The sequence below is a fragment of the Entelurus aequoreus genome, linkage group LG10 (genome assembly GCF_033978785.1).
Source record: "Entelurus aequoreus isolate RoL-2023_Sb linkage group LG10, RoL_Eaeq_v1.1, whole genome shotgun sequence".
In the NCBI taxonomy this organism is placed as follows: domain Eukaryota; kingdom Metazoa; phylum Chordata; class Actinopteri; order Syngnathiformes; family Syngnathidae; genus Entelurus; species Entelurus aequoreus.
In genome coordinates this window covers 39,049,485-39,064,308 of record NC_084740.1, presented here as the reverse complement: position 1 = coordinate 39,064,308, position 14,824 = coordinate 39,049,485, and the positions used below count along the sequence as shown (strand labels likewise).

Here is a 14,824-nt window from a genome sequence, read left to right as displayed (position 1 = left end):
GTCATATGTAGTTTTTTACTTTCAAAGCTAAAATATGGATAGTGATGGAACGAGATATTTTCCATATATCCATATTTTGTGTTACTTTTTACTTCCGTAGTCATATTACAAAACAGCTAGTGCTTTTCCAAATTGTCTGGTTAGTAAAAGGTTGACTGTGTGTTTGAGGCCTTGGAGCTTCTGGAATGCAAGCGGTAGACAAAACAAAAGGGTAGAAGAGTACAGGAAGAGGGGAGACCGGATAGAGCCACGCATCGGGATAGTTTGGGCAAGGCTGGTCTCATTATTGCCAAAGCTTTGACAATAAACAACGAAATACCAACTACTGCTTTTGGTGGTCAATTTAACATCAGCTTATTTGCCATTAAAAGAACTTGGGAGTGGACAGCAGACTTTGACTTCCTTGGGAGGAAGAGCTGTCGACGCAACAATTTGGGGGCTCGTCCGGGATGGCACGGTGTTGATCGATGACTTCTTGCAATCTTCTGGACAGACTCAATTGGCCAATTCAAGGTGAGCAGAACCTTTCTTTTTAGATAAAATCTGCGTTAGGAGTCTGTCCTGAAGTCTGTAAGTCAAACACTATATTGTACCCCAGACGCAGAGTTGTGATTTCGATAGATTGATTGCATTTTTGCCGAGCCTGCCATTGCATTAAAATTGTAAATAAGTGGTCAACTCACGGCATTGTGTCTAGATTACCGTGACGGGCAGTTTCATTGACGAGTGAACTAATAGTTGGGTGTGGCTCACCCTGGGTAGTTAGTCGCCGCCTAAAAGAGCAACGGGTTGATAGATCCCAGTGAGATAAGACACTGAAACGTAAGGAAACGGGTTGATAGATCCCAGTGAGATAAGACACTGAAACGTAAGGAAGCGGGTTGATAGATCCCAGTGAGATAAGACACTGAAACGTAAGGAAGCAGGTTGATAGATCCCAGTGTGATAAGACACTGAAACGTAAGGAAGCGGGTTGATAGATCCCAGTGAGATAAGACACTGAAACGTAAGGAAGCGGGTTGATAGATCCCAGTGTGATAAGACACTGAAACGTAAGGAAGCGGGTTGATAGATCCTAGTGTGATAAGACACTAAAACGTAAAGAAATAGACACAATGGCCTTGGAGTGTGACAAACAGAAATGTGATGGCGGCGGGGCAAAATGTGATGATTGGCTGCCGTTCAATGATCAATTGAATGGACGGTTGTCGACAATGGAACTAGCAGGTAAAAAGAAAAAAGAGGAAAAAAAGGAGAACGTTTCTTGAAAGGGTTAAGAGGGAGTTTACAATACTCGAAAAGTTGTGAACTCAAACGTCTGGTAAAATAAAATAATAAATAAATAAAAAAAGTAACTGGAAGTTTTATGGTAAAGTGAAACGCAGAGAGTGTGCTGCTGAGTGTGAGTGTGTGTGAGTGGGAGTGCTTACGCGTGCTCGTGTGTGTGTGTGCTGCTGAGTGTGAGTGTGTGTGAGTGGGAGTGCTTACGCGTGCTCGTGTGTGTGTGTGCTGCTGAGTGTGTGTGTGTGTGTGTGTGTGTGTGTGTGCGCTGGTGAAAATGGAACACTCAGGGAGAGAATTTAAGAGTTTGGCGTATGATAAAAGTAAACGGGGATTACGTGGAAAAAACGAAATGCAGCAAAAGAAACGACGATTAATGACAGAATGAACTGATTGTTTTTTTGTCTGCCGCGCATGCGCAAGACAATTCAAACGACCCGCCCAGACTTTGACTAAGTCACCGCCCCCTACTCCAGTGACAAGAGAAGGAGGTATTAACACGCCCCCTCTAAGATTAATCCTGCCTCCGAAAATTAACCCCTTGTACACGTCTGACCATTTTCTCCGGCAGACATTTTTGACACATGACATTAACACTTTGGACATACTACAATATACGTTTCTTGCCGATGCATACATGCAAGCCATTGTTGACCTTGCTTTCCCACCTGTACCTCCGGGAGGGAACCTTTGGCCAAACACTTTGGACAAAGTTAACCCTGATATACACGGTGCCAAAAACAATATATGGCAGGACATTTTATTTATCCCATGCAAAATAGGGCTAATGACAGAGCAACAAGGAAACGACTACTTAAATTACAGATCGCTGAAGATAAAAGGTTAAAAGAACCAAAAGGTCAAAGATCAGCTAGGGTATATTCAGCAGTGGGTGACCTTGCTTTTGAGTTCCAACAGGTGGAGGAAAGAATCCTCAACAGACGTGCGGTTGGACTCGGGTGGTGGACAACACGATGCTTCAAAGCCGGTCTGGGGTAGACACTGTTTCGGCTGTGACCAGCCTGGTCACTGGAGTAGTGACTGTCCGAACATTTCCGAACAGGAAAGGTTCCGTCGTGCCAACAAACGAACACGAAGGCGTGTAAGAGGACGCCCACATCAGGAGCCGCAGCAGGAAGTACCGACGGGACCCCTGCTGGACATGAGTGTCAACGGACAATTTTATCAGCCACCCATTCGATTCTGAATGCAGAGGTGCCAAAAAAAACTGTGTGCTTCCTCTTTAAAGGTCGAAGGCTTCGCTGGGGTCACAAGAAGGTTACCTGTCACCAAACCACTTCCGGTTCAGATTGCTGGACCTCCTTTACAGACTGTACCCTGACATTCAAATCGCAAAGAAGGAACATTCCTGGTGTTACCTGACAGCTGAACCACCCAGCTGCGACACCACTACCAAGCATACCACAGCCTGAAACAACAGGAATGGCTCTAACGGTGAAAACCCTGACTGACTGAGATGCTTCCGTGTGTTCTGCCACCCGACTCGCCATATGTTATGATTATTTATATATGTTGGAACTCAAGGTGTGGCTGCTCATGTTGACCTATCTTTGCAACAGCTAGCATGGTATAAGATGGACACAATAGTGTCCCACATTGTTCCCTTGCTCTCTGTCTCACCCACAAAACCAAAGAACTTAGGTCCAATGATAAGACACGGCGTAGCTGCCAAACATTACACCGACACCCAAATACCACATTTTCAATTGTTTGGGTTTAGCCCATGGTTATGTTAAACACATAACTATGGGCTGCACTTTAGACACCTGTAGGCTACGAGGAGCTAGCAGCTACACAACAGCTGAGCTAAAACGACACATTACATATTTAAGCATATCAAATAATTATAGTTGCTCATTACATACACATAGTCGTTAAGACAGAAGTCTGATAGAAAGTATTCAGTAACAAACGTGTCTGTATCATTCAACTTTCTACAACATGAGCTTGACTTAATGAATTATTGGGGCCACCAGGTGTGGTAAAAATTCAAAATACTATTGCTAAAGCATCCGCCATAAGGGTAGTATTTTTCTAGTATTGGTGACAATATAAATATAAGCATATTTTGTTACTTTCACCATATTGAATAAATTACATAAAAGATGGGGTTTAGTCGAGTTTGAGTTATTTGTGATATCGCTAAGGGGTCCCCTACCCTAACAACACCCCCCAGTGGACCATAGAGGCTAAAGAGACAATCATTGACCTCAAACATGACCTGTCCTCCGCTACTTGACTATTAGCTGACCTTTTTTCTTAGATGTTTCTGAAAGTGATAGTATGACTAACACAGTCCTTTTTTTTTCAGAAACAGAAGGGGGTGAGTGAGGGTGGATACAGACTCCTTGGAACAAAATCGACAATCATCCGACTCTGACACATTCCATAGTTTTAACGTTTTTACCGCGGGTAAGAAGTTATAACTAATTTTAATTTGAAAATAACGATTTTACACATCGATACCTCTACACCCTCTGTAGCACCTAAAGTACCACCCCACCTCGGTGGTGTTTCAAAGGCTCACATCCGTGCGTGCTAATGACATCACCACCGAAGGCCTGGTAACTTTGACCTTTGACCTTAGGAGCGGGTGCAGACAACCTGTGGCTCAGGTGGATGCCAAAACCTGGGTGACTGTGTTGCTTCTTCCGCTGGACGTCCTTTTCCCCACACATACCCCGCCCCTTTTAAGTTGACTGACATAAATGGCTCAGACTGTCTTATTTCCTTGTTCTCTGAACTCACGCCACTAGGGTGCGATTTGTTGGCTAGTGTGTACCCTCCTGTTGACAATTCCACCCGACTTCTTCCATTTGTGGCCCAAAAGCTGAATTACACGTGTTTTCAATTCAAAGGACCCTCTTCGTCCCCCAACAAATTGGGTGACATTAACCCTTCCTGGTGCACCACACTGATAGATGGCTCGAGGATAGGCCCTTGGGCACGAGCTGACTTATTCTGGTATTGTGGGGAGCACAGATTGTACATTAGAATTCCAAAGTTATCCGTGGGGTTTTGTGCTATGGTTAGACTGGTGACCCCACTCACTCTAGTGGGTACCAAATTAACTCCCCTTGTAACTCCTGTCTCAGCTGCCACTCTAACTCCCCGCCGACGCCGTCATGTTTTATCTCGGAGGAGTGTAAAGGGCTCCTTCGATTTGACGAGGAACACTGATGGTGTTTACTTTGATGCAATAGGCCAACCAAGAGGGGTCCCCTCACAACATAAATTGTGGTGTGAATCCTGTGCAGGTTTCGAAAACCTTCCTATCATTGGTGCTATTTTCCCTGTGACGGCTACTAAAAATGTTGAACGCATTAACTATGTTTTTTATAATCTGTTGAGACTGACCAACCTGACTCGTGACGCCGTTGAGGGACTTGCTGAACAACTTGCCCCGACCTCCCTCATGGCCATCCAGAACCGCATAGCCCTTGATCGCATCCTAGCCAAGGAAGAAGGTGTGTGTGCGATGTTTGGTGACCAATGCTGTACCTTCATTCCTAACAACACTGCCCCCGATGGCTCAGTTCAGAGGGCCTTAGAAGGCCTCCATGCCCTGTCCAGGGAACTTACTGAAGTTTCAGGGGCCTCTGACCCCTTCAAAGATTGGCTCCAGAGCACATTTGGCAGGTGGACTGAGCTAATTAAGTCTGTCCTGGTCTCAATTGGAGTTTTTTTTTGGCCATCATAGCCTCATGTGGCTGCTTTATCGCCCCTTGTGCTAAATCTTTATGCACCCGCATCATTGTTAGAGCTTTAGAAGGTCAACCCCACCCTGTTTCTGGACTCGTTATGACTCTAAAGGGGGTCGAGCAAAATGGAGACTTTCGAGAAATGTTGGTTTCCTTCCCCGACCATGACGACAGTGACGTGGACTCCCTCCATCTATCTCCAATGTAAATATGCTGTTGTTTTTATTGTTAGCTTGCTCAAAGAAAAAAACAGCACCTACTTTAATGTGGGGCGTGCTTTAGAAGTGTTTAACTAGTAGTAAAAGATCTTATTAGAAGATCTTAAAGGGGGAGTGATGGAACGAGATATTTTCCATATATCCATATTTTGTGTTACTTTTTACTTCCGTAGTCATATTACAAAACAGCTAGTTCTTTTCCAAATTGTCTGGTTAGTAAAAGGTTGACTGTGTGTTTGAGGCCTTGGAGCTTCTGGAATGCAAGCGGTAGACAAAACAAAAGGGTATAAGAGTACAGGAAGAGGGGGAAGAGGGCAGACCGGATAGAGCCACGCATCGGGATAGTTTGGGCAAGGCTGGTCTCATTATTGCCAAAGCTTTGACAATAAACAACGAAATACCAACTACTGCTTTTGGTGGTCAATTTAACATCAGCTTATTTGCCATTAAAAGAACTTGGGAGTGGACAGCAGACTTTGACTTCCTTGGGAGGAAGAGCTGTCGACGCAACAAGATCTATCCGTTGACATAGTTTTAATTTTTTCCTTTTTTTTGTCAGCAAAACCCCTGATTTTTTAAATAGGAAAAACACAAAATATGCAATATTTTCCTCTAAAAAATGTTCAAAGTAGAATATTTGATGTGATGTAATCGGAGCCTTAAATAGGTCAATAATTCATGACAACAGTAATTTTGATTCATTATTTTTTTTGGTTGAAAAAAAAGACTTAAGGCCCCTACTCATAAAAGTGTTAAAAATAATAATAAATAAATATACTTTTATTTTGAACGCTTAAATCTATCCGTTGATTGTAAGTTGTTTTTTGAGCAATGAGTTTAAAAGAAAGAAAAAAAAGACTCACGGCCCCCCACACATAAGTGTTAAAAATAATAGTAAATACCGGTAAATAAATATTAGTTTTATTTTGAACGCTTAAATCAATCCGTTGATTGTAAGTTGTTGTTTTTTGATGACAGTTTTAAAGTAAAAAGTTATTAGTGTCAATATTGCAACATTTTATAGTTACATTGCACCTCTTTTATTCCGTTTTTTTTATAGTATTTAAAAAAAAAAAGCCTTTAAAAAGGCGCACATTGGATGCTAGGTAATAGAGCGGCTGATCGTGCTTTGGCGGCTGCATCTTTCCTTGTCAACAAACGGAGATGTTGTAGGATTACATGCTTATCACATCATGGAATTGTTGTTCATTACCCCCCCATAGTAGTAGTTACAGTAGTAAATACAATCAAGGACCTCAAACGCGATCAATCAGGACGAGTCGCATTAGCAGTTAGCATTGAGGGGAGCCGTTGCAGCCTATTCTCGGTTCGATAGTCGCACGTTTCTTTTCTATTTCTATATTATAAATCCTGTTTTTTATGGTAACTTTGAATGGAAAGTGGTTTGATGGAATGCTTTTGCATTAAAGATCCAGCAGAGGGCACTGTCACGTTAAATCACTCATTTTCCAGCAGGAGAATGCTTTGACAAGACACATGTAACTGCTAGTTTTATATACTGACACTCTTTTTTTAATGAGTAAAACCCCATTTACATGTGTTTTATACCTGTCAAAGTGTATTATGGGCAACAAAATCGGCCTTTCTATGGGTGTGTGATCTACTGTGTACTGTATCCACATATGAGGACTATTTGAAGATTGTCAGAATAAAAATGTACGCAAATAAACAGTGTTGGTTTTACAATTAATATGTAACATTTTCACTTTCCATACCACAGACCGATTAAAAATATTATTTGTTGTACGAAAGTTTCATTTGCCCATTGTGGGCGGTTTTTGTTGTTGTTGTTTTTACAGTATTTTCTAGTTTTGCTAACTCAATATGAGTGCAAAGAAATCAATGGGCCAGCAATGTGTGTTTGAAAACATTCAGGAAGTATCCACAGCGTTGTTGTCACTGCCTCCGCCAACTACCTTTTGCTCCACGCCAAGAAGATTAACCGACAATGTAAAGTTTTTTAAAAAAATTCAAATTCTTAACCGTTGTAAGCTGTTAAACTTAAGGAGTTTTGTACATTTCAAACTGTGAGTGCGCCACAGAACTAGTGACACTACAGTGAAACCTCGATTTACGAACCCCTCTATTTGCAAACTTTTCTGTTTACAAACTTTTAGATGGCGCCAGATATGCCTCGGTGTCATTCATTCATTTTGTGTCCCGCTCACAGTGAGGAAGCTGACTTCGAACCACAGCATGTTTTTTAATTGTGATGAGAACTGACTTTTCTGGAGAAAGATGCCAAAAGCAGACTTATTTCACTATCGTTCAGCGTATCAGACATACAGACCCTAACCCCTGCCCTCTCCCTTCTCCCCCTCGGTCTGCTCCTTTGCCGATGTTAATGTACCGTGAGTAAATTTTACTTTCTGAAATGTTTATTATTGTAGCAATATGGTTGTTAAAGTTGAAGATTTTTGTGATTTCTGATATTTTGTGAGGGCACCAAAGGGACTTCTGTGTGTGCGTGTGTCGTCACAGTTCGGCTTGTCGTTGTTGTTTTTGCTTGTTAATAAGAAATCCAGCACCTCCTTGTTATGTTAGTTTGATATACAGTACTGTATAGCACTTCATATCATGCTCAAAGTGTAAAAACCTTCTCTAAAACATGGGACTTTTGTCAAGGTTGGAACCAATTATTCATGTTTAAATTATTTCTTATGGAGGAGTTTGCTTAACTATACACATTTTTCTACTTACAAACCCTGTTCAAGAACCAATCAAGTTCATAAACCGAGGTCCGAACTGTATGTGTGTGTGTCGGCAAGGCGGCTAGAAATGAGGACAGTTCAGCTAGTTTTCACCTTATTATATAGAAAGTTGGTCCATTCTTGTTATTTTTGTTTGATATACGGTCCAGTGTAGTCCTTTTTATTGCATGATTTGTGAGGGCACCAAAAAGACTTGTGTGTCATCAGCTTGTCATCGTTGTTGTTTTAGCTTGTAAATACAGTTAATTCATCACCACCTTGTTATGTTTGTTTCATATGCAGTCCAGTGTAGTCCTTTTTATTATGTGATTTGTGATCGTTTGTGAGGGCACCAAAGAGACTTGTGTGTCATCAGCTTGTCGTCGTCGTTTTAGCTTGAAAATATAGTTAATTCATCACCACCTTGTTATGTTTGTTTCATATACAGTCCGGTATATATAGCTTGTAAATATAGTTATTCATCACCACCTTGTTATATTTATTTGATATACAGCCCAGTGTTGTCATTTTTATCATGTGATTTGTGATCGTTTGTGAGTGCACCAAAGAGACTTCTGTGTGTCATCAGCTTGTCATTGTTTGTAAATATAGTTATTCATCACCACCTGGTTATGTTTGTTTGATATACAATCCAGTTTAACCCTTTTTATTGTGTGACTTGTGATCGTTTGTGAAGGCACCAAAGAGACTTGTGTCATCAGCTTGTCATCGTTGTTTTAGCTTGTAAATATAGTTATTCATCACCACCTTGTTATGTTTGTACTGTATAGCACTCCATGTTGTGTTTAAAGTGTCCATACTTTGACTAAAATATAGATTTTTACCAAAGCCAGAACCAATTATAATTTTTTTAACATTGTTTCTTGTGGAGAAATTTGATTTAATGTAAAAACTTTTCGACCACCAAAGGGACTTCTGTATGTGCGCGTGTTGTCACAGTTTGGCTTGTCATTGTTGTTTTAGCTTGTTAATAAGAAATCCAGCACCTCCTTGTTATGTTAGTTTGATATACAGTACTGTATAGCACTTCATATCATGTTCAAAGTGTAAAAACCTTCTCTAAAACATGGACTTTTGTCGAGGTTGGAACCAATTATTCATGTTTACATTATTTCTTATGGAGGAGTTTGCTTATCTTTACACCTTTTTCTACTTACAAACCATGTTGGAGTTCGTAAAAAGAGGTTCTGAGTATAAACAAGACATTTTAATTACGTTTGTAAAAAAAAAACTGAAGCTCTCACTTGAAGGAAGTGGAAGGCGTGGTTTAAACCATCCCGCTCCACTGCAGGGACGAGTAGGTCACGCCTCCGCCACTCTGCGGCGAGCACAAGAGGACAGTCTTCTTGACGTTAGAGCCCAGCCGAGCCACGGCGAGGACGTCCAGCACCGCCACGCTCTCGTCCTCGGACAGACACACGGCGATGAAGTGAGCGTGGAAACGAAGGGGATCGCCTGGAATTGACGAGGTTCCCGCCAATGTGGGCGGAGTCGTACACAGGAAGTTAAAAAGGATGCTCCCAGGAAGTTTAGAGAAGGGGAAAAAAACAACTCACCGGGATAGACGAGAAAATCACCGCCAAACTTGCCGGCTGAAGTAAGGTAGAAGCCCCGCCCCCTCAGGTCTCTAAACACCTGGTATCGTGTGTTGCATTGTGGGTCTTGGCCAGTGGGCACGCCTGCCAGGAGGAGGGTGCGGTCCTCGGGGCAGTAGGCCAATCCCGCCCTTGCTGTGCTGAGCTGGACCGCCAACGCAGAGCGAGGGAAGCTGAAGCTGCCTTCCAACGCCTCCAGGCGTCCACGCAGGTCCTCATCATCGCCGCCCGATCCAGACTCTACAAGTGGACCGGAGCCATTAGATCACATGTGTCAAAGTCAAGGCCTGGGGGTCCGCCACATCATTCAATGTAGTCCACCGTATTATTTAATGTGGCCCACCACGTCATTCAACGTGGGCCACATCTTTTAAAGTGGTATGTCACGTTTTTTAAACTGGCCCACCATGTCATTCAATTTTGTCCGTCATATAATTCAAAATGGCCCGTTACGCAATTCATATGGCCTGCCATATCATTCATTGTGGTTCGCCACATAATTCAATTTGGTCCGCCACATCATTTAAAGTGGTACTTCACGCCATTTAAATTGGCCCACCATGTCATTCAATTTTGTCCGCCATATAATTTATTGTGGCCCGTCACATCATTTATCGTGGCTTGCCATGTCATTCAATGTTGTCCACCATATAATTTATTGTGGCCCGTTACGTCATTTATAGTGGCCTGCCATGTCATTCAATTTTGTCCGCCATTTAATTTAATGTGGCCCGTTACATCATTTATCGTGGCTTGCCATGTCATTAAATTTTGTCCGCCATATAATTTATCGTGGTCCGTTACGTCATTTATTGTGGCCTGCCATGTCATTAAATTTTGTCTGCTATATAATTTAATGTGTCCCGTCACATCATTTATCGTGGCTTGCCATGTCATTAAATTTTGTCCACCATATAATTTATCGTGGCCCGTTACGTCATTTATGGTGGCCTACCATGTCATTCAATTTTGTCTGCTATATAATTTAATGTGTCCCGTCACATCATTTATCGTGGACTGTCAAGTCATTCAATCTGGTTCGCCACATCATTCAATGTGGTCCACATCTTTTAAAGTGGTATGTCACGTTATTTAAATTGGCCCATCATGTCATTAAATTTTGTCCGCCATATAATTTAAAGTGGCCCGTTACGCAATGTATCATGGCCTGCCATATCATTCATTGTGGTTCGCCACATCATTCAATTTGGTCCGCCACATCATTTAAAGTGGTACTTCCCGTCATTTAAATTGGCCCGCCATTGTCATGCAATTTTGTCTGCCATATAAATTAATGTCGCTCGTCACATCATTTATTGTGGCTTGCCATGTCATTCAAATTTGTCCGCCATTTAAGTTATTGTGGCCTGCCACGTCACTCGATGTGGTCCGTCACATCATTCAATGTGGCCCACTAAGGGCAGCAATAGTTGCGATGTGGGCCTCAATAAAAAGTTTGACACCCGTGCATTAGATGATAAACGCTTGGTGCGTGTCATGGCGGCGGCTCGCTCACCTGCACGCGATGAGCTCATGGCTCTGACCAGCGCTGACTTCCTGTCGCGCAGAGCGAGTATGTGCTGCTCGTCAAAACTCCACCGCAGGTTCTCCTCGAACTGTGCCACCTGCTGACGAAGCTCCGCCCCTTCAGCGTCCTACCAACAGCAAGAGTTTATCAAACACGCCTTACTGTCCCGATGACGGCTGCTCGGGCACCAACTGACCAGCGGTCCCGGTGGCGAGATGGCGGACACGCCTCGCTCTGCTAGTAGGCGCTCTTCCTCTGGCAGTAGCAACAATGGCCGGCCCAGGCGGACGTTCTGTCGGGGGGTCCGCGGCAGAGACCCCAGCAGCGCCCCCACCAGGCCAAGGGACCTGACCGTCCGCAGGTCCTTCATCCTCCACAGCAGGGGGGCGGAGTCACAGTGACTCACACCAACGACCTGGAGAGATGGCTCCTCCTCTTTGTCAGCCATCTTTTCTCTCTGAAGCGAAAATGGGTCATTTAACAGTAGTTTAAAAAGTTGAAAACTAGAGATGTCCGATAATATCGGCCTACCGATATTATCGGCCGATAAATGCTTTAAAATGTAATATCGGAAATTATCGGTATGGGTTTCAAAAACTAAAATTAATTACTTTTTAAAACACCGCTGTACGGAGCGGTACGCGGACGTAGGGAGCATAACAACAACAACAGTGTGTTGTTGCCGGTGCTGTAGCCGTGGCTAACAAGCGAGCTCGCTCGGTGACTGACTAACGACACCATGTCTATGGTTTGGGATTATTTTAAAGTGTCTCTGACGGATAAAAAAACTGGCAGTGAACGGAGGTGCCCTGTCTCAACGCAGCATTTCTGAACCTGTGGCTGACTGCTAGGCCACTTCAAGCACTCACCTCTAGCTTGCAGCACATTTGTGTTACTCATACAAATACGTTAGAGCAGGGCAGATTGAGCCCAGTTTATAATTTCCTGTTATACAGTATGCCAGGCAGTCTTGCACTAAAGGAGGACTATGTTATTGTTTACTTTATTACTCTAGTATACTCTGGACTGAAGCTGTGTGCCTTCATTGTTTTTGTAGCTGTTGTTTTGAGGTATGTTTAAAAAAATAAGAAAAATAATTAGAGATGTCCGATAAATGCTTTAAAATGTAATATCGGAAATTATTGGTATCTTTTTTTAATTTTTTTTATTAAATCAACATAAAAAACACAAGATACACTTACAATTAGTGCACCAACCCAAAACAACTCCCTCCCCCATTCCTTCTGTTATTAATATTCTGGTTCCTACATTATATATCAATATATATCAATACAGTCTGCAAGGGATACAGTCCGTAAGCACACATGATTGTGCGTGCTGCTGGTCCACTAATAGTACTGACCTTTAACAGTTAATTTTACTCATTTTCATTCATTACTAGTTTCTATGTAACTGTTTTTATATTGTTTTACTTTCTTTTTTATTCAAGAAAATGTTTTTAATTTATTTATCTTATTTTATTAATTTGTTAAAAAAGGACCTTATCTTCACCATACCTGGTTATCCAAATCAGGCATAATAATGTGTTAATTCCACGACTGTATATATCGGTATCGGTAATTAAAGAGTTGGACAATATCGGAATATCGGATATCGGCAAAAAGCCATTATCGGACATCCCTAAAAATAATGCACTTTGTGAAAGTCAAAGTATAGTATTTCCCATAGTAGTAGTGGGTATTAGGATTATCTCAGGGAGAGCATGTCCCACATTCCAAGCTGCTGTTTTGAGGCATGTTAAAAAAAAAAAAAAGTACTTTGTGACCTTAATAATAAATATGGCAGTGCCATGTTGGCACTTTTTTCCATAACTGTTTTGGAAAACCTTGTTAGGTTGTTTAATGCATCCAGCGGGGCATCACAACAGAATTAGGCATAATAATGTGTCCATTCCACGACTGTATATATCGGTCTCGGTTGATATCGGAATCGGTAATTAAGAATTGGACCATATCGGGATATCGGCAAAAAAAGCCATGATCGGACATCTCTATGAATGAAAACAATACAAACTCTTTAAAATAGACTTAATTTGGGGATATGCTTTTTCAAATGTATGGAAATAAACGACCGAAACAACACAATTTTAGCCGAGTTATCTAATTGTCTAGCCTCTCTTTAAGCACAGTTGTGTGTGACTTTTCACTTTCACGACAGAAGCCTCCTAATTAAAACTGGAAAATAAATAGTTGACTTTCATTATTTTGTACTACCTTAATACACAAAAACTGACAATCCAACGCGCCGAGAGGCTGGATTCGATGATTTATGTTGTTTACATAGCATCTTAGCTAGTGTGCCGCACATTTTCAACGCGTTTGCGACATGCCGTAAACCACCACGGTGGTAGGTTTTACGTCAGCCAGGACTACGAAACAAGTTTGATCGGCAGCTGAATAAAAACACAATAATGAATTAGTCCACTTCATGAACGCTTTTCAGGAAAAAGGTGCAAATTTTGCGTTACAAGGCCAAATGATCAGGTGTCAAACTCAACTGGCCCGCCACGTACAATAACAAGAGCCCTTAAATTGATATCTTTGTTAAACACATTTAAAGTGATTTAGGTAGCCCTTTACGTCTTTTATTTTTTTCATATATTTTATCATTATGTAACTTATTTTATGGGCTTGCCTCTTTGTGATGTTACGTTCCTGTTATAAAGTATATGCCTTGAGCTCTTATTTTGAAGGCGCTAAGAGCGGAAGTGGTGACACGTTGTAGTGGAGCGGAGATTTTGAAAGAAAGGAAATAAAAGTGGTCTTGGTGTAAAACTGGAGCCTCCGTGTTTGTTATTTTGTAGTTTTATACAGTATAGGCGACATATATAAACCCTCGGTTACATTGGTGGCAGCGGTGGGATTCGAACCCACGCCTCGTCTCTTCGGAGGCGTGGGTTCGAATCCCATTCTATGTATAACCCACAAAATAGGTTTCAATTATTTATTATTTTTTAACTCTCTATCTGTATTTGCTTTTGTTTTCTTTCCTTGACATGATCTGCTGATGTTGAAAGTGCCTTCACTTTTGTGCGCATTTAAAATGTATGTTATTTCAATTTAAAAAATTAAAGATACAAATCTGGCCCGCCACGCCATTTAAAGGGGCCTTGAAATAACAGGTGTCAGTAAAGTATTTGATCTTTTCTTACTAAATGTATTTGTTCTTTCCGTAATGCAACAAATAGTGTACTATCACACATTTCAATTTAAAATGAAGATACATATCTGCTTGACTTGTGATTTCAAAGCAAGTTATACGACAATAGCGTAAAAACTGACAGCTCAGTTGGCAGAATTTTATTGTAAACACATTGTAGTACTGATGCTCCATTTACAGTAATATGCTGTAAAAACGACCTTTATTTTTGCGGTAAAATTGTGGCAACTGAGCTGCCAATTGTTTACATATGTAAAAAATAAATAAATCAACAGTATAGGAAACTGTATACTAGGCACATGTACATTTATATTAAAACAATATTCAGTTACATGCGGCCCTAAATGGCAACCATAAATGTGATGTGGCCCTCAGTTGAAAGGTATCATGAATTAATGTTTCATTGAGGTCAGTTATGAAACAAATTTGAGAAGAATGGACTTTTTTGTAATTACATATGTACAATTCAAAAATATGAGGAGTTCACACCAAATCAAGCATACAACTGCACACATTTGATGCTCACAAATTCAAATTTATTCAACTAGAAACATGCTAAGAAGCCATG

At 41.4% G+C, this 14,824-nt stretch overlaps 1 protein-coding gene across 2 annotated transcripts; it reads right to left on the bottom strand.

Moving 5' to 3' along the window:
- Nucleotides 1–7,565: 7,565 nt before the first annotated feature.
- Nucleotides 7,566–13,433, bottom strand: tsen34 (TSEN34 tRNA splicing endonuclease subunit). Of its 2 annotated transcripts, none has more exons than XM_062062148.1 (5): nt 13,311–13,433; nt 11,273–11,533; nt 11,065–11,203; nt 9,506–9,788; nt 7,566–9,408 (listed from the first exon to the last, which is right to left on the bottom strand). In XM_062062148.1, exons 2-5 carry the CDS (start codon nt 11,522–11,524, stop codon nt 9,306–9,308), a joined length of 777 nt encoding a protein of 258 aa, XP_061918132.1. In that variant the 5' UTR covers nt 11,525–11,533; nt 13,311–13,433; the 3' UTR covers nt 7,566–9,305. The 2 variants fall into 2 exon arrangements, with proteins under 2 accessions (XP_061918132.1, XP_061918131.1); XM_062062147.1 differs by having other exon boundaries at nt 9,510–9,788.
- Nucleotides 13,434–14,824: the final 1,391 nt, after the last annotated feature.